Below are 20,074 nucleotides of genomic sequence, written 5' to 3'. Positions count from 1 at the left end.
AAAAAAATTAATATAAAAAATATATCTTATTTGTATGTAAAAAATTTCCTGAATATTTATTTCACGATTTTGAAATTTATGCATGATAATTTTTTTATTATCTTATATATAATGAATGATTGTGAATTTTTCTATTTATATGATATATATTATTGTTTCTTACACATTTAGAAATTTTATATAAGAGTAAATTTAATAAATAAATTTATGCAATTTAATATAAATTGATATCAGAATAGATTCACTTTCATGTAAATTGGAAAAAATTTACTATATGAAATATTGTTTACATTTGAAAGTAGAGCCGTTTTACATTTCTTGAACAACAGATTTTAAAGGATCGTAAAAATACCAAGTGTGTTGCACATGTGCAGCAACATAAGCCAATATAACGGGTGTGCAAAAGCATCGTTACTTTCAAGGATTCAAATTGGAGCAAAACAACAATTTAGAGTTCTCAATCTGTAAACTTTCTGCAACGTTGAGTATAACGCGTACAAAAAGCATCATATCAGGCGAACGGAACGTTGACCTGTGATAGCAGAACGTCTATGATTTACACTGTACCATTTATATAAGAAAGAGAATATTCTTCACTGCTCTTTCAATAGATATTAATCATGAAAAAAAATTATCTATAAATTGAAAATCATATAAATTTCATAAAATATTTCTTAGCATTAAAGAATATTTAAATAATACGTTTTTATTACATTTGATGTATTCAATGATTTAATTATTCAATGATTAAATTAAAAATTCTCTCAATAATATATAAAATATTTATATACCTCGTGTAAAAAAAATCGCAATTTTTATAACACAAAAAAGGAAGATTTCTCTAAATCGTCAGATTCCAACAATTTACTCGACTCCAACGATTTACCGACTATTCAGACCCACTCGTCTCTTTTCAAGTCCGTCATTCCCTCTCTCCATGACTCTATGTACGGCACTGATGGGCACCTCGAGCGGAGTCACAACTCGCAAGCCGACGTTCACTGAGCGAGAGACGCGTCACGAGGCGCGTCCGCACCGCGTTTTTCATTTTTCGTCTCCGAATTTTCCGTATAAGTGCACCCTCACCTGTCAGAAGACTCGATCGAGTCTGCGAGTGGCACGTGAAAAAGGAATCGGGTTCAGTGACACGACCAGGAGGAGAGTTTCGGTTGAGTTCAGCAAGAGAATTTTCCAATCGCGTTGCTGTGAGATCTCTGCGTATCACTCAGAGTGCAAGACTCCGAAGCGGCTTGTCTCGAGAAAAGAAGAAATATCTCGTCGACTTAAGTAACGCTACAGAGTGAATTTAACGTAGGTGAGCATTGTTAGACAATTTCAATATTAATTGCAATGACAATCGCTTTTCGTTCTACAGGTGTGGAAGTGTGTTTGGCAATGATTGTTGTGTATCTGATCGAGAAACAAGAGAGAGACAAAGACTACCTCTCTGTCTGTTTTGAAACTTAATAAATTATTTAGAATTATTTAACTTAAAATCTTTTTATGTAAAATTATTCTGAGATAATTATCGATTCATAATTTGCATCGATATCATAATTTGCATACGCGTTTCTTTTATATTTTTGCTCCTGTTAAATAATTATTAAAATGAGAGTTCCTCCTTATCAATCGATTATCGGGATCGATTATCTTTTACTTGTTTTAAGTATCATTTAAAAATTCAAATAATTCGTAACAATTATTCTTGAAAAAGTCAATTGCTACATATTGATGATAATTTATTTACACGTATTTATAATCTAGAAAAAATTATATATCTATTTATTTCAATTAAACGAAATCATAACAAGTTAAACTGAATTAAAGAAATATTATCATAAATATTTTTGATAATATATTTCGAATGATATATTTTGTGTTACATTTTAGAATTATGCTTTATTTTCGTAGAAAGACTCTTTCGAATCATCCATGGCTTAGCAATCATTGTGAAAAATCTACATAGACGGAGGTAGAAAAAAAATCGGAAAAAATGCTCCGTGTTCATTACAAGTACATGGCATTTGCTGCTTTAATTATTATACTTACTATCTTAACAGGTATGTAATAATCTACATATATATTATATTGTTCAGATGTGGTAATAAACATTTTAATCTATTTTCGCAAAGTTATTGTTAAGTTGAAATATTTTATGCATACGTTATATCAAGATATATCAAGGTATCAAGATATCGAATTTCAAAAATTAATTTTTATTCAATATATTTTTAATTATTTATATATTTATATATTTTATATATTTATATATTTTTAAAATTTATATATTTTTAAAATTAATTTTTATGTAATATATTTGTATCGAATTTCAAAAATTAATTTTTATTAAATATATTTTTTCACTAAAATTACAATTTTTCGATTCTGTTTCTCGTACTATTACGTATATTTTGTTGTTTTCATTTTACATATTACGTGTACGATAGAATAACGTAATAAAAATTCTTATTCTTTTAGATGGACGAAAAATCGTTCCATCCCATTTATTTCCCTTATAAAGACAAGATTCATTTTATCCAATATGATTAGATAGAGATATGACCTCGCGACCTGCTTTCCTTTTGAAATCGGCGAATTTATTTCAACTTGTAAAATTCAACTGTTCAGTAAATATAGATCTTCATATGTATTTTTCGATTCTAAAATTATTTGAAAAATAATCGACACGATTATATGACTCGAATTGAGTATTTACGCACGTTGCAGAGCATCTCTATATCCAAGATGTATGAAACATTATATTGGATGTAACGATTCATCTTTTACAAATTTTTTTATTTGCAATATTAATCCAAAATCAAGTAATAAGATATTCATTATTATTTTGAAGATATTATTAGATATTCATTATTAATTTAAAGATATTAGATACAATATAATATTTAATATGTTAAAAATTGGAAGTTTAATGAAAGATTCATCTCGATATTTTCTCTTAAAAAAGAACTGATTCCAAAATCATCAATAAATTTACAAATAAAATACGACTTGTATCTCAAAGACAGTCTTCCCTTCTTGCATTTCATTGAGAGCTTAAAGATATTTTCCAGAGCTGTCTTCTCTCATAAACATCCGGCTGTCCTTTGCGATACCACTTCTACCGGTAGTAGAACGTCTCTTGATAACTGGATAACGCGTTCTAGTAACATTTAAAATAACATTTAAAATTTGTACAAAAATTATTTTACATTAAAATTATTATTCTCGAGGCACTTAAAAAGCAACAGACTAATATCATTGTGTTTTATGTAATTTATTCTATTATAAATTTTAAACTTTTTCTTTTTTATTCTTTATTGATGTTATATATTTGTCTAAGGAATAATACATAAATTTGTTATTTAATATTTATCACTTATTATTTATTTGCCATATATTATTTATTATTTCACGTATATATCGTTAAATAAAATCTAAAAAATATATCGTTCGTATATATCGTTAAATAAAATATTTAATGTTTTTAATGTTTTTTAAATAATTTATTTGTTTATAGTGAATTCTGCAAATTCTCGGCATGGATTATTTAGATATAAAAGGTCACCGATAATAACCGGGGGTGTTGTATATAGAGGACCACCTAGAGGTAAGATTTTAACTTTTTAAATTTATTTTTCATTCCTTGCTGATATAATTATATTTTTATTGCATTTTGTAAGAAATATGACTGATTATTGTATTGCACATTGATGCATTAGGTATCATTAATGACCTTATCAGAGAATATCAAACGACAAAAAAGAAGTACGATTAAACTTTTACACGCGTTATAGTAATATAATTATATACAGAAAATGCGAAAATAAAGATGGAGGTGTTATAGGATCGGTGCAGAGAGGCGATATGTCACCTATGGAGGTGATGACAGAGCGTCATAATTGGCTAGGGCAGACCGTTCCCCAATCAAGAGGTAGTTGCGTAGACAAAAGCGTAAATACATGCCGCATTACCCCGAAAGATATTTAACGAATACACATATATACACATATACAAGCATACCCTGTAGTTATTTTGGTATAAAGAAACCCCTAATGAAGATCCTGGTTGACAATGAAACCTCGTTTCCCAGTGTTATCAGCGTAATATTAATTATTCTTTTTAATTGATGTGGACATCGGTATGTAAATACATTTACCAGATGTTTGCAACATACATTGAGCCTTCCATATAATATGGTAAAGGTGTCGTACATAGCTAATCGACGTAAACTAACCAGTGAACCGTAATTAACTGGGAAACCGCATCCTCCTCTATAATACCTAACGCATACCTCGGCATGATATATCGGTATGCAATGGTGTCTAACAAAATCGATTTATAATAAGTTGTAAAAAAATAAGAGGAATCTTTTTTGATGCAGGTCCCAAGAGACCACATCCCTGCGAGCAAAGTTCGTGTTATCCCGCAACTGGAAACTTGCTGATCGGTCGTAAGAATAAATTGCACGCCTCGTCGACATGTGGTCTTACGGGTCCTGAGAGATTCTGCATCGTTTCCCATCTTAAGGAAAGAAAGAAATGCTTCTTCTGCGACGCGTCGCTACCCAAGCAGCAGCACAACATCGAAAACATTGTCAGCGGGTAAGATTGCTTTCTACACGTGATGAATATAACTACAATAATTCCTACAATCATTTTTGAAATAATAATAAATGATGTAATATTTCGTAGTAAAAATTAATAATAGAAGTATGATATATATTAGTCGCATATGCATATTTAAAAATCATTAACAAAATAATTATAAAAGTAAAATAATTATTAAATTTCAGATCGTGGTGGCAAGCCGAGAACGGAGTAGAGAATGTCACGATACGCTTCGACCTCGAGGCAGAGTTCCATTTCACGCACATCATCATTCGCTTCCAAACCTTCCGACCAGCTGCCATGCTAATCGAACGGTCGTACGATTTTGGACAGACCTGGCAGGTATACCGGTACTTCGCTCACGATTGTGGGCACTATTTTCCCCAAATCTCTACTAATCAACCCCAAAGATTAACGGACGTCATTTGCGAGACGAGATACTCGGCTGTGGCACCATCCACTAATGGCGATGTAATTTTCAGGTAAGAAATACGTAAAAAAAAGCTCCTTCCTTTATATTATCTATTAAATTATACCATATCAGATTTATTTAGATTTTATTATTTCATATATTATATATAAACTTTTTTATTTAAACTCTCTTTTATTTTTAATATATTACCTATGATTGCTAATTATTATTCGTGCGATTAATTTTTTCATTCATATTTCAGGGTATTGCCGCGAAATTTGGAAATTGAGAATCCCTATTCGAAGGAAGTGCAGAATCTCCTTAAAGTTACGAATCTCAGAATCAACATGACGAGGCTACATACACTGGGCGACGATTTGCTCGACGATCGAGCCGAGATTCGCGAGAAATACTATTACGCTATCCAAGACATGGTAATTCGTGGTTCCTGCTCCTGCTATGGACACGCTTCCCGATGTTTGCCGTTACCCGGAGTCGTCGACGAAGAGAACATGGTTCATGGCAGATGCGAGTGTACTCACAACACCAAGGGACTCAACTGCGAGAATTGCGAGGACTTTTACAACGATCTACCGTGGAAACCCGCGGTCGGCAAACAGACGAACGCTTGCAGGCCGTGTAATTGCAACAATCACACCACTTCGTGTCACTTTGACGAGGCGGTTTACGAGAGATCGGGAAGAGTGTCCGGTGGAGTTTGCGACGATTGCCAGCATAATACGAGGGGCCAAAACTGCGAACAGTGCAAACCGTTTTATTATCATGACATGACGAAATTTATCTCTGATCCAGAGGCCTGTCAACGTAAGTGTTCAATTGCTTCAATTTATATTATATATCGTCAATTAATATATCTTTATATAACGTTTGACGTATAATTTCTTTAATAAGGTCATTATTTCTCACCTGCCTCAAGTTCAAACGGAGATTATTGAAGATTAAAAAATTAATATATTGAAGATTGCAAAATATTAAACTTGAGATATTGAATCTTATCATCCTCTCCCTCATAGCTTGCGATTGCGATCTCGGTGGATCCTTGGACGACGGCATATGTGACTCGAGAACGGATCTTCTTAGTGGTGACGAATCCGGACGCTGTCATTGTAAAGCAAACGTCGAGGGACGTCGTTGTGACCGTTGCAAAAACGGTTTCTGGAACTTTAATCCCGACAGTCTTGAAGGCTGTCAAGGTAAAGAAATGATGATTACACTCGTCCGAACATAATCTATTGAAAAAACTATTTTGAATTTAATGTTATCTTGATAAAGATCAAGATGACTCCTGACAGAAATTTAACAATGAGTTCTTCAAAATTATATGAAACAAATGAATTATTTTTAAATTATAGCCTGCACCTGCAACACTTTGGGCACCGTTGACAATCAAGGCTGCAATGTGATAACTGGTGAATGTACGTGCAAACGTTACGTCACTGCACGCGACTGCAACCAATGTTTGCCGGAATATTGGGGATTATCCGAAGACCGTGACGGATGCAAACCCTGCGATTGCGATCCTGGCGGTTCCTACGAGAATTCCTGCGACGTCATCACCGGCCAGTGCAGATGTAGACCGCACGTCAGCGGAAGAACCTGCAATCAGCCGGAGCAAAGTTATTACACTGGCTCGCTGGACTTTCTTATTTACGAGGGAGAGTTATCCAGAGCTACTAATGTGAGTTCTCATTAAAAAAGAATTTTAAATTGGTTTTAAAACTGTTTATTAATATTATTGATGTATTGAATATTATTCTTCGCAAAAAATGGCAATATAAAAAATCAAAAAAATAGTAACAAGTAATAATAGCTACTGTTTTTGTTTATTATATTAAATTAAGTTGAGAGGGAGGGATGGGGGAAGGGGGGAGAAGAGACAGGGGACGAACGGACGATGGACGAGTGTGAGAGGGAGAGAGAGAAGGAATGGAGAGGGGAGGGAGGGAGAGGGGAGAGAGAGAGACCAAGGAGAGTTAGTTAGCGGAGAGTGGTAGGCGGCGCAGGATATGCGAAGGCGGCGTGTGGCGATAGAGGCAAGGTGTTAATTGAGAGGAACGAGAATTATTGTAAGGGAAGGCGGTGGTCCTCTTGTATCCTGCAAAGGGCAAGAATAAACAAATATCTATCTATCTATCTATATTAAATTAAGTTATATTTAAAAAACAAATATTAATGGAATTATAAATCAATAAAAGTATAAATAGAATTAAATTTAATTAAACATTTAGATAAATAAATATCAAGTATAAAGTATATTAAAAAAATAGATTTTTTTCTAGATTCTAGAATATTTTCAAAACACCATCATATATCTCTCCGTTTCGAAATCCTTCGAAACTGTTTTAATATCGAAATACAAATTTTTTCAGAACTGTCAAGTGGTAATCAGGGAACCTTACCGTGACGGCAGGAATAGCACGTGGACTGGCACGGGTTTCATGAAAGCTCTCGAAGGCTCGGTATTGAACTTCACTATCGACGACATTCGCAGATCCATGTGGTACGACGTGATCGTGCGATACGAACCGATACATCCAGGAGTTTGGGAAGATGTACAAATCATTCTCGAGAGGGACAGTCCGCCAGATCCTAATGGACCGTGCGCCGATTGGAGGCCCGAACAGGACCGTTTGAGGGCTCAACTGCCCTTACGTTCAAGAAGTGCCACGGCGCAACCAGCCGTATGTCTGGAAGCGGGGAAAAGATATAATCTGCTGTTGCAATTCCGCAAATTTACTAGTCACATGGATACGCCTTCGGCCTCCATCTTGGTCGATTCGGTAATATATATAATTTTGATTACATAAATTATTACAAAATATACATATCATCACATAATCACATATTTAATTGCATAATGCATCTTCCGTAATGCGCTGGAATCATATAAATAAATATGTGAGATAGATAAATATTACTCAAACTTGAAAACTAAAGGCATTTTTTCCTAGATATTTTAACATAAATAAGAATTTTCCTCTAACAATTCAAAGTATGATAATGATGTGATTTTTATAGATTGTTTTGAAACCGAGAATAGAGATGATACCTTTCTTCAAGCCACCAGGTTTTGGTGAATTGCGCCGTCAAGAATACGAACGGTATCATTGCAACGAGTTCTTTAACGAAGTCGACAATGCGTGGAGTAACGTACCCGATGTCTGCAAAAAGTATCAGAATAGCATCGGCTATTTCGTTTTCGATGGTGCTCATTGTAAGTTCAATCATACGTAACGTCTGGTGTCACGGCTTTGATTGACATTAAATGAAAAAATCGCTATGATATTCATAAATACAATTGACTCTACTAAAAGAACTGTTCCAACTCTCTGATTCGTGCAGTATTTTTTTAATACCGCTCATACTACTTAATTTTTTCACAAGCGAGAATAAAATTAGATTCTAATAAATAAGATAATATTAAATTTTAGCCTGCGAGTGTAACCCGACCGGCTCCCGCAGTCTTTTATGTGAGAACTACGGCGGGATGTGTCCGTGCAAATCGAACGTGGTTGGCAGACGTTGCGATCGCTGCGCGCCAGGAACGTATGGATTCGGACCCGAGGGTTGCATCCCTTGTGACTGCGATGGCGTCGGCGCTCTTGACAATTTCTGCGACGTCGAGACAGGCCGCTGCAAATGCCGTCCCAACACCTATGGCAGAACCTGCGGCCAGTGCGAGCCCGGTTTCTGGAACTTCCCGCATTGCCAGCGCTGTGAGTGTAACGGACACGCGGACAGCTGCGACTCCAAGACCGGGGCTTGCATCAATTGCCGAGACTTTACCACTGGACACAATTGTGATCGTTGCGTCGACGATTTCTACGGCGATCCGCGGATCGGCGTAGATATATCTTGTAGAGCGTGTCCCTGCCCAGGTAAGCGCAATTTTCTGAAAAATTGTATATCGATTAGAAATGTTATGTCTTGATCTTCTTTTTTCATCAAGTACATTTACAATAATAAATATCAAAAATTAAAGAATCATATATTATGACACTTATTATACTTAAAATAATACATTACATTTTTTGTGCCATTGCAGGTACTCGCGAATCTGGTCATTCCTACGCCAACAGTTGTTCGTTAGACTCTATAACGCAGGATGTGGTATGCGAATGCTTCGAGGGGTATTCTGGTCCCCGATGCGAGCATTGCGCTGAAAATTATTACGGTAATCCGGAAATACCCGGCGGTAACTGCGAGCTGTGCAACTGCAACAATAACACTGATTTACGTCGAGCTGGTAACTGCGATCCACACACCGGTCATTGTCTCCAATGTCTATTCTATACCGATGGTCCCAACTGCGAAATCTGCAAATCCGGATTCTACGGAGACGCCCTTCAACAGAATTGTCAAGATTGTAGGTGCAACGTCCTGGGCACTGATAAGACTGCGGGATCGTGTAACCATCGTACCGGACAATGTCCGTGTTTACCGCACGTCATGGGACAGCTTTGCGACTCTTGCGAAGAGAATCATTGGAGAATAGCCAGTGGACAGGGCTGCGATCCTTGCGAATGCGACGCAATTGGAAGTATTTCCGACAGGTCTGTTAAAAATACACAATTTAATATATTATTCATTTTACCAAATATTGATTCAAAACAAAATTATATAAAGCAACCGATAAGAATGAACATATTTTACATGTAGATGTAACCCCTTCGACGGAACTTGCGAGTGCAAGCCAGGATTCGGCGGTAGACGATGCAATGAATGTCAGACAAACTTCTGGGGCAATCCAAATGTGGAGTGTTATCCCTGCGAATGCGACGTGATCGGTTCCGCTAGCCAACAGTGCGATAGAGAGACCGGATTGTGCGTTTGTCACAAGGGGATCGGTGGCGAAAAGTGCGATCAATGCGATCGCGGTTATCACGGCGAGGCACCGCAGTGCAGTCCATGTGGCGAATGCTTCGACAATTGGGATCTGATACTAGACGGCCTCAGGAACAAGACAAACGCCGTTATTCAAGAGGCTTCGAGGATACAGAAAGTCGGCACAACCGGCGTCTACAGCCAGGAGTTTGACGATATGGAAAAATCCTTGGACGAAATCAAGGATTTAATCGGCAACACTACCATCATAAGCGAAGACTTGGACGTGTTGGACGTATCGGCAAATGAGTTAACAAAGAATATCTCTGATTCGGCGAAGCAAGTGGAGGAAGCGAACAATCTTTTGGAGAGTCTCAGTCAGCGTGTCAATCTCAACGACGTCGCGTTGAAGAAGCTGCGAAACAGAACCAACAGTTTGGACGAAGCCGCTGCCGACCTGCGAGAGAACGCAACCAGATTGCAGGAAGAAAATGTGCAGGGCGCCCTTAACGTCACTCAACAGATGGCTGAGCAATCCAGGCAGGCCGAAAAAATGGCGAACGACACCGGCAACGTACTGGCCGACGCGGAACGTTTCCGCAAGCATACTGAGAATCTTTTGGCGAAGAATCGCGCTTCCGTAGACGAGGCGCAAGAGAGAAACAAGGAGTCATTGACGAAATTAAACGAAAAACTGAAAACATTCAATATGAATATACCTGAATTAAATCTGCAGATGTGCGGCAACAACGTGACGGATTGCAGTATCGTCTGCGGCGGTGCGGGTTGCGGCTTTTGCGGTGGTTTATCTTGCGACGTCGGCGCGGTTAGCAAAGCCAATCAGGCTCTGGATGTTGCCAAGCAGCAGGCTGCTAAGATCAAGAGTCACAAGGACGAAGCTGAGCAGCTGCTGCGTAATGTAAGCTAAAAAATGATATATATTATAGTTAAAGATTTTATAAGAACTTTTATTTCTCTTCATCATTTATTCATTTTTCCATAATTTTTGCTACACTTGTATTAAGTTCGCAATTTATTCGATTAATCCATCTTTTCAGATGAGTCAGATCAAGCAAGATTCGACAGCAGCGAGATCCAACGCTCAAGATGCTTTCAATTACGCTTGGGATGCGCGTAATCGCTCCGACAAGATCACTAAGGACTTGTCCGACATAACAAAGCGAATTAGGAGCACTCTGGACGAGGATCAGCCTACGCCGGCCATGGTCAGAGATCTCGCGAACGAGGTGCTGGCAAAGAACATCCAGCTAGAGCCGGATGAGATCACGCAATTAGCCGATCGCATCAAGAGTATCGTCGGTTCGCTCACTGACTCCGAGAAGATACTCGCCGATACCAAGAACGACCTTCGATTGGCTTACGATCTCGAAGAGCGTGCTAATCGCACCAAAGAGATGGCCCTCGAGAAGCAGGCTCTAGTCAACAAGGTGAATCTATTGTTGAACGACGCGCAAACGGCTCAATATCTGGCGCAGAGTGCTATCGACAAAGCGGAAGCCGATGTGTCTAAGTCTCAGAAAGATCTGGCGGACATCGCCGATGTAACCAAGGCCGCTCAGATCCAAGCCAACAGCACCACCCAATCGGTGGAGGCACTGGACAATCGTCTGAAACAACTGCAGACGCAATCTGCGAAAAACGCCTTCGTCCTGAAGGAAATCGCCGTGGAAGCGAACAAAGTCGGCAACGAGGCGCAAATGATCGACGCCAAGACGAAGAAACTGGCGGAGGAGTACAAGCGTGCGGACGAGTCGCTGAACCAGCGGGTCAACAAGAGCAAGGGCGACATATTGCGAGCAAAGAAACTCTTGCAACGAGCTTCCGAACTGACGGCGGATACGTCGACCAAATCCAAGGACTTGGACGGCATGGAAAGCGTTTACAAGGACAACGAACGACTGCTGACAGATCTGATGAGCGATGTCGACGCGCTGACGATGGAAATGGAAAGACACCTGGTGGAGATCGAGCAAAAGTCGCAGTTGTATAGACAGTGTTCCGCTTAAAACTGGCTGCAATTAATAACGGGAGTCATTAGTATCTCTCGAACGAATTTCGTCTGTAAAGTATATGATACGTATGATATCGATAACGGATATATATATTTTTTCTCAGTTATTATATTTAACACACAAACGTCCTTCGGCGATATAAATTCGCTTTACAGGCGAGATCCTTTCCAATGCGCATCTTATACTGAGAAATTTTATTCTTCATAAGACCGGTGCTTTTTACTTGTGCAATAGCTGTAGTTTTTATATCCGATTTATAGAAAACGGATGCGCGTATTGCATGTATATTGTACATGCGATCGCAAGTTATATTCTGCATAAAATTGCGAGAGGCAAAGAGATTATTAGTGCCATAAATGTAAATGGAGGGGCCATTAATAGTTGTAAAGAAGATTCGAACGTGCGTCGGTTATAATATGTCGATTCAAGTGAAATCCTTAGCGAGAGACTCCATTTTCTCTGTTTTCTTTTTGTAGTTAAATTTTTTAATTTTTCTCTTTTTCATCTTTATATCCTAACAATTTTTTACCTTTATATACAGATATTTTATGTGATTGATATACGTCATTGATATACGTATACATATTATTTTATTATACTTGGTACTTAAAAGAGAAATAAACTGCAGCGAAGTATTCCATAGATGGTACAGTAAAGGTAGGTGTGTCTCACGTAATGTAAATAACTAAAATAAATATAACGCAAGATTAAGAGATATTAATATAAATATTTGCGACGCGATTATATTCTATCGAAGACTTGTGCAGAATATTCAATATGTCGCATATATTATACATATTTCATTACATATTTCATCTCTCAACGAACAAAATGTAAGGTGGCCTTATTGCAGCGCCTGTAAGTAATTACAGATCGCTCTAACATGTAAATATCTAAAGTTACAATCATATATGTAAATTCATCGAGACATTCTTTTTTCTTTTTTCTTTTTTTTTTTTAATTCGACACTTTTCTCTTGCGATTTTATAAACGTCAATTCTTTAATTATAAGAATGACAGAAAGAAATAGCATACCAAGGAAGACTGACGAAATTTTTCCTGACGATATAAAAACGAAAAACAAGATTAATTACTTGTCATCATTGCACACGATCGAGCCTCATGTATCGAATATATCATTAAGAATTTTCTCTTAAATGAACGAGACAATGCTATGATTAAACCAAAAAGAATTCAAGAATGATATTTAATGATATATTACGCATAATTATATTTTATAATATTGTAATTAAAGAAATAAATGAGAGTTGTGCCAAAAGAAAGAAAGAGCGATTATCATCTCGACAAATCCACAGATTAATATTTTAATTATGCATGTAATATTTATCATATTTTATTGTACACTTCAATATAAAGTTTCTTTATTCTTTTTCATAATTATAGATCCACAATTTAAGATAATCATTTATCTTCGTCCTTGCGACTTATTGTGGTAAGCGCAAGGAAATTGTCGGAAAATATCATATCATTAATGATAAAATATATTTCCTGTTATATATATATTTTTTCTCGTTAAATATAATGCAAATACTCTAGTAGTACGACTGCTTAATGACATCCGTCAAGTAGCTGCCATTGTCGTGTTTATATGAGGCTGTTATGTTTTTCCAATTTTTCCCAACACTATTTTAATGCATTCGATTCATAGAACCTAGAAATAGGTCTTGCCGTTTATTATTATAGAGTCTGGTTACGTCGGAGCCATATGCGCCGATTATATTTCCCCTCATTGAATGTCATCGCAACATCGAATGCTCCTGTCCCGATTTCAAGGGAGTTCGAAGCAATTCGGGTAGTAGTCGGCTTTCTCAGCCCTAGTAACGCGTGAATGCTCTATTTGTCATTTCGGCCCGTTCCTTAAAGTCGCCCTTTTTCCTTTTCAGAGGAGAGTCTACGCACACTACGTTCGAATATTTCGTGAATAGCGCACTGTTCAATTCAAATGGCGTATGTGTTTGGAGCAGTCCGCGCACAATGGGTTCATTCAGTACGTGAATCAGTGGTTCTCCATAAAGATGATGGAAATAAGACGCGGAAATCCTTGAAAATTAATTGCAAAAAAAATCTTCGATTTTTTCTAAAAAAAAAATAAAGCTTTCTTTGATGAAAAACTTTATAACAAAAAAGTTAGAGATGTAAAAACGTAGTGATAAAATTATTATTATTTGTTAAATAGATTCTAATTTTCCACAACAATGACGATTAATAGAAACAATGTTATTTCGAATAATGTGATATACATATTATAAAATATTTTTTGTTCTAGCAATACTTCATGAAGACAAGAAATTTAAAATCTTTCTTAAAAATATGCAGGAATCTTAAAAAATACCGTGATGTAATACATTTTCCTTAAATTTTCCTTCATTAAATTCTTCTAAAGCATTCAAACAAGTTATCTTTAGAGAAAACTTATTCTTCATTGTCTTGTGATGTCGAAAATTCAACAGTATTTCATATGATTATCCGATCGATCCGCATTTTGACCTTAAGTACTAAAATCAGAACACGCGATATAACTAATAGATTATGAGATATTATCCGAGTAAAGGTTTTAGATGATATAGCAAAGTTTTATTAGAAACTGTCACGTAATAATTGCATGCTTCATTATTTTTAATCACGAATTTTTAAAGGTATAGCTATATATCATCAATTGCAATATCTCGATACGTAATTATGATCTTCAAAAAGTAATCCAATATCAATATATCAACCTAGATAGTATACATGTCCAAAAGACGTCTAAAATATGACTTAAAGACGTCTTAAAGTCCTCTAGACGTCTTTAAGACGTTTTTTGGCTTTTTTGTGCTGTCTGGGAATCGATCTATTACGTGAGTACACACTTTGATTACGCCGACCCTTTGTGTATTTATTTTCCAATATTTAGCATGCATTGACTAAAGAATGTATTTTTATTTCCAAAAAACATCCTAAATTCAGCAAGTTATTCGATGGTAAAAATTAGGCTTATTACGCAAAAATTGCTTATTAGAATTTTTTTATATAATTATTTTATATATTTATATAATTATTTATATTTTATATAATTATTTTATATATTTTATATATGCATTTAAATATGATGGAACGATTAAAATATCTCTTTCTGACTCAATTTTGCATCGAGATATATTCACTTCTGTATCATGTGCTTTTCTTGCGGTTAACCACGAAAATAATCTACAACATTCTTTAAGAGCTTCTAAAACTGCACAGTTTAATCATTCACTAAATGTTTAATCATTCACTAAATGTAAATTATATTCAAAATGCAAAGAAATAAAGAGATATTCCATCTGTGTGATGCTATACAAATATTCTGCATCCGTTTTTTATTCAACTTGAATGCGACTTTAATATAAAAAATTCGAGAATGATTTTCGTTTTCACAGAATAAGTTTTACGATACGTGCAAGAGATAGAAAAGGAAAAAGAGAGAAAGAAAAACGTGAGACAAAATCTCGTTCCCTCACTTTTTCTGGTGTACGATATCGAATTTCCCCTCCTTCCCCGTTTCTAAGCGGAGTCTTTTACTTACCTTTAATCAGCCGAAGGAGCTCGACAGTCAACTGATGCGCGCCGCAGAGGGGATGAAAGAAGGCAAGTAGGGTGAGTTTATTTGACGAGGGCCACTCCTTCCGATTGTTCGGTGGCCCTTTGTGGCCGTTGACAGCTGCTGCCTACGGACGTAAGTCACATTCGCTTTCGTCGATCGTTGGAGAATCGAGAAGAACTAGCTAGTCGGCTGATGCTAGATGATTATCGTCGCAATAATTCCATCGAGGTGACTCGAAGGCAATTTGTGTGATTCGATGTTTGTCTGAAATGAAATAATTATTTAGAGTACTTGTAGACAGTAGTGTATCGTGCGAGTGTTTATATGTGTTTCCTGAGACAGTACATGAGACACGTGCCGCCTCTGCAATAATTCACGTGCGGATATTTTATTTTGTCACGTGTTTCCAGAAAGATGCGAGTGCGTAACACGTGCATCGAATCGCGTGAATGAACTTCATTGAAATTCATGAACTGATACGTGAGACATTATTTTGAGAAATAAACATCCTCATATCATTTATCTCATACTACGCTCCAGGAAAATTATTGCAGGTGACAATTATATATTGAGACAAAATATTTCGAAAATTATATAATTTTTATATTTTTTATATATTATTTAATTATCAAATTTATTAAATTGTATATATGTATGTGTGCGCGTGCGTGTGTGAGAGATGTCTATATGTATGTTATGATTTGAGTGAAATGAAAATTGAAGATGAGCATAAGAAAAGATAAACATGCTTCAATAATAATGACAACATGAACGAGCTAAGTTTAACATCGAATGATACCTCAAGGATATGACCAATATTTTTATTTTTTTCCAACATAACGTCCAAAATATTTTCATCTTTAATTAACGCGCGGGATAAAATGATATATGATTGAACGATTTGTCTTCATCAATTTTCCTTTTTTGACAATGGCCCTCGGATATACTTTCAATCACGCAAAAAAGCAAACAACGAAATGGATGAAAACGAATGAATGAAATGAAATGGGAAAAGAACGAAAACAAGAAAATAAAAATTACTGTTGAAATTTAGTATTCTCTTGGTCGCTATTTTTATATTTAGGATCATTTAAATTAAAAAGTTAAATTATACTAAAATTCAAATTACTGACTTACTAATTTTAATATAAATTCAAATTTATATTTCTTTTTGTTTTTTTATTCAGTCTTATAATTAATCTAGCAATCCTTAAAAGAATGATCTCTTTTAATATCTTTCGTATACATTTTGATTAGAATCAATGATGTACATTTTTCAAAAAAATGTGTGATACAATTTTGTCAGAATTTTCAACAGATTAATTTCATTAATGTCCAAACAAATCGATGATTGATCGATTGAACGTTACTATGTAATTATAGACACAATATACTATTACATCAATTATTGTATAATTTTATTTTGTATATTGTATAATATTATTCATATTGTATCATATCATATATCATATTTAATAATTCATATCATATATCATATTTACATAAATATATTCTAAATCATATATACATATCATATATACATAAGTATATTGTCTAAATATGTAATTCGATAGAAGTGGATATAATTTTCGACTAGCATTGATAGGCAGTTCATTATGATAAGAGATTTTAATGTTTTAACAACTTCAATCAAAAGAATCTAAAGTCGAAATTAATGGACGAAACTAAGCGCGAAGAACAGAAGAAAGCGGAAGAAAAAGACGAAGAAGAGGAAGAAGAAGAAGGGGAGAAGTTAAATCGAGTGAGTTAGATAAGGAGACTTGTGGTATACTCGTAAAGGGTACACGAGTCAACGGAGTTCGTCAGTCTGTAGACGAGCGTCTGCCGGAATAACGGAAGCAATTCAAGTGTTTGACCGTAGTATGACTCAGGATAAGCAGATCGAAACAGTAAAAGAACATAAAATTTAAAAGTTAAGAAAATAAGGACATATTATTCTTCAGATACAGTGATGAGAGTTTGTAAAAAATCGACTCTACGTGGAAGAAACTGTAGCTGACATGGATAATAAATGGAAAATACATGTTTAATTATAAGAAAAAGGACTTCAGTCCAAAAAAGCTAAAGTAAAGCAATCAAAAATCGGTCGCAAGATAGAGAAAAGAGATTTGGGATGAATTGTTTGAATAATGACTTAATTGAACGCCATAAAATATCGCAGTAATTTCTGGATGAAGAATACCTTCTGAGTAACAATAACAATATAATAACGTGAAATATGATTCAGCGAACTCTTTCCATTGAAGATCAAAGTTCACGTTGCCGGTTAGACAGGGGAATCAGTATATTCCGAGAAGGTCATAAAAATTTATCAGCGTGACTAACTTGTGTTTTTAATGGAAGAGTGCGAGTAACGCGAGAAAAGATATGGAAATGAATTGATGGGGCACGCACGATAAGAGAAATATATATCTTGAAGGGTATACGTGTTCTTCTTTTTCTCTTGTTTTCGTGGACCGTTTCTCTAAGAGAAGCATCAGTCGCGACAAGATGAGAGTTCCCGAAAAATAGACAAAAGTCAATAAATGAAAAGAGAAATATCTGTGACTGAACATGAATGAATGAGGAATGTGCATAAATGCAAAAGAATCATTGGATTGTGATAATCTATCTCGCAAAAGATAGGTGAATTAAAAGACTTTGTTTTAAATATAACAACCTCCAAGATATGGGAAACTTATCCTAATATTTTACTTTGATTTATTTTTTTCTATTCCTCCCATTTCTATTCCCCATATTTATTTCTACCCATTTTAATAGATTAAAGAAAATTAAAAATAAAGAAATGAGAAATTTAAAAGTAAAATTTAAAAATAAAATTTAGAAAGGAGATCCATTAAAATTAAGATTTCATAAAATGAATTTTTTCATAAGAATGTTTTTTTTTTATAGCACGTGAGCCGCATTGACTTTCGACTTTTCGGAGAATGAGAAGAAAAAGGAGTCCTGCACATTGGACAAAAAATGGAGTACTTTGCAAATAATACGATTTTTACTACAGAATTTAATATTCAAATTACTGCAGAAGATGGAAACTATAACAAGCCATTCGCGCGACCTGTGACTATTTTTGCCGCTGTTTGCGCGATAATATTCAGCATTATCGGAGTGTTAGGTAATATTCTTTATCCTTTATAGTCGTCTACAGTAATTCTAAAGCTTTAACTTTTCAACAACAATCGTTGAGACATAAACATTTCAATTCCAGGCAATCTAGTGACGGTAATTGCATTATTAAAATACAGCAGATTGAGACGACATGCTACCACAGCGTTTGTGATATGCCTGAGTATCTCCGACTTGATCTTCTCGGCAGTTAATTTACCTCTAACTGCCAGTAGATATTTAAATGAAGCATGGGTGCTGGGCGAGACTCTATGTAAAATATTTCCCTTATTTTTCTACGGAAACGTTGCCGTATCTTTACTCAGTATGGTAGCCATTACCATTAACAGGTAAGTTCCATTGAACATTCCTTGAAAATTACATTCTTCGATATAAGAAATATATCTTAATTTTTGAAAAATATATTATGTGAGAAAAAATACATAAACCAATATCAATATAAACATTAATTAAAATTAATATAAAAAGATATATAATATTCTTAAAAATGTACCTTAAAGATTTTGCATTAACAATAGCACATGTGTGACTGACAATGAGACTCTGGTTTCTTCTAGATATGTACTGATTTCACAACCGGACATCTACAACCAGTTATATACCAGTCGCGGTATTGCGCTAATGCTAATAACTATATGGACTCTCAGTTTCTTGATGTTGTTGCCACCCTTATTGGGGATCTGGGGCACTCTGGGATTGGATTCAGCCACCTTCTCGTGTACCATATTGAAGAAAAACGGTTCCAGTCCAAAGAAGTTTCTGTTCGTTCTAGGTTTTGTTGTACCATGTGTAGTGATCAGCGTTTCGTACCTTTGCATATATTGGCGTGTTCGAAGCAGCCGGAAGAATCTCGAGGCACACGCAACAGACAGACGCGCTGGTAGACAAGGTGGTGGATTTCAACGAAGAGAAGATTCCAGGGTGACCAGACTCATGCTCACCATATTTCTCTGCTTCCTGATGTGTTTCATGCCATTGATGTTGGTGAATGTGATCGACGAGAAAATGAAGATCCCGATAGTCCACGTAATAGCATCGGTGCTCGCTTGGGCCTCGGCGGTAATAAATCCTTTCATCTATGCCGGTACCAACAGATTATATAGGGAAGCGTACAAACAGGTTCTGTGTCCTGCCTCAAGCAGAACACCCATGATCGGTCCTCCACTACCAGCACATTCTCATTCGAGTAAAGTCTCGTCACCTCATATGACATAAAAATATCACCCGGTTCGAGATGATTGCTTATAGATAAGTACCAAGTAAAAATTTGACGCTTAACAATATTATTTTACTTATTTTTTTATAAAAAAATTAAGCGTAATTTAAGAACTAGTAACGTAAAAATAAAATTTTTTTATAGAGTATAATAACTGTAAAAGATTAACAAAATTTAAAAATTGCAGACGTAAAAGTTTGCGTTCATAATTTTACAGAAACATAATTTCAC

At 35.5% G+C, this 20,074-nt stretch overlaps 2 protein-coding genes across 5 annotated transcripts; both read left to right on the top strand.

Annotated features, from left to right (window-relative positions):
- Positions 1-971: 971 nt before the first annotated feature.
- Positions 972-12,003, top strand: LOC105250996 (laminin subunit beta-1). Its single transcript, XM_011257457.3, has 14 exons — positions 972-1,315; positions 1,912-2,060; positions 3,518-3,607; positions 4,382-4,601; positions 4,793-5,089; positions 5,282-5,844; positions 6,054-6,233; positions 6,393-6,718; positions 7,410-7,820; positions 8,059-8,254; positions 8,472-8,918; positions 9,086-9,593; positions 9,700-10,783; positions 10,923-12,003. Exons 2-14 carry the CDS (start codon positions 1,994-1,996, stop codon positions 11,889-11,891), a joined length of 5,358 nt encoding a protein of 1,785 aa, XP_011255759.2. The 5' UTR covers positions 972-1,315; positions 1,912-1,993; the 3' UTR covers positions 11,892-12,003.
- A 3,471-nt stretch (positions 12,004-15,474) lies between these two features.
- Positions 15,475-19,941, top strand: LOC105250997 (protein trapped in endoderm-1). 4 transcript variants are annotated; one of them, XM_011257459.3, is made up of 5 exons: positions 15,629-16,034; positions 17,138-18,126; positions 18,394-18,616; positions 18,710-18,956; positions 19,185-19,940. In XM_011257459.3, the coding sequence occupies exons 3-5, from the start codon at positions 18,466-18,468 to the stop codon at positions 19,840-19,842; spliced, it is 1,056 nt and encodes a 351-aa protein (XP_011255761.1). In that variant the 5' UTR covers positions 15,629-16,034; positions 17,138-18,126; positions 18,394-18,465; the 3' UTR covers positions 19,843-19,940. The 4 variants fall into 4 exon arrangements, with proteins under 4 accessions (XP_011255765.1, XP_011255763.1, XP_011255761.1 ...); XM_011257463.3 differs by lacking the exons at positions 15,629-16,034; positions 17,138-18,126 and adding an exon at positions 15,475-15,533 and having other exon boundaries at positions 19,185-19,941; XM_011257461.3 differs by lacking the exons at positions 15,629-16,034; positions 17,138-18,126 and adding an exon at positions 15,594-15,612 and having other exon boundaries at positions 19,185-19,941.
- The last annotated feature ends 133 nt before the right edge of the window (positions 19,942-20,074 follow it).

The sequence above is a fragment of the Camponotus floridanus genome, unplaced genomic scaffold (genome assembly GCF_003227725.1).
Source record: "Camponotus floridanus strain SB8 unplaced genomic scaffold, Cflo_v7.5 scaffold16, whole genome shotgun sequence".
NCBI classification, from domain to species: domain Eukaryota; kingdom Metazoa; phylum Arthropoda; class Insecta; order Hymenoptera; family Formicidae; genus Camponotus; species Camponotus floridanus.
This window is presented reverse-complemented; position numbering and strand designations above follow the sequence as displayed.

What these genes read in the sequence shown, in the direction of transcription:
- LOC105250996 (XM_011257457.3), top strand. Translation starts at nt 1,994, where the DNA reads ATGCTCCGTGTTCATTACAAGTACATGGCATTTGCTGCTTTAATTATT. An exon ending in AGTTATCCAGAGCTACTAAT is followed by an intron (nt 6,719 to 7,409) that starts GTGAGTTCTCAT and finishes AAATTTTTTCAG; the next exon opens with AACTGTCAAGTGGTAATCAG. An exon ending in TAGAGCGTGTCCCTGCCCAG is followed by an intron (nt 8,919 to 9,085) that starts GTAAGCGCAATT and finishes GTGCCATTGCAG; the next exon opens with GTACTCGCGAATCTGGTCAT.
- LOC105250997 (XM_011257463.3), top strand. Translation starts at nt 18,466, where the DNA reads ATGGAGTACTTTGCAAATAATACGATTTTTACTACAGAATTTAATATT. An exon ending in CAGCATTATCGGAGTGTTAG is followed by an intron (nt 18,617 to 18,709) that starts GTAATATTCTTT and finishes TTTCAATTCCAG; the next exon opens with GCAATCTAGTGACGGTAATT. An exon ending in GTAGCCATTACCATTAACAG is followed by an intron (nt 18,957 to 19,184) that starts GTAAGTTCCATT and finishes GGTTTCTTCTAG; the next exon opens with ATATGTACTGATTTCACAAC.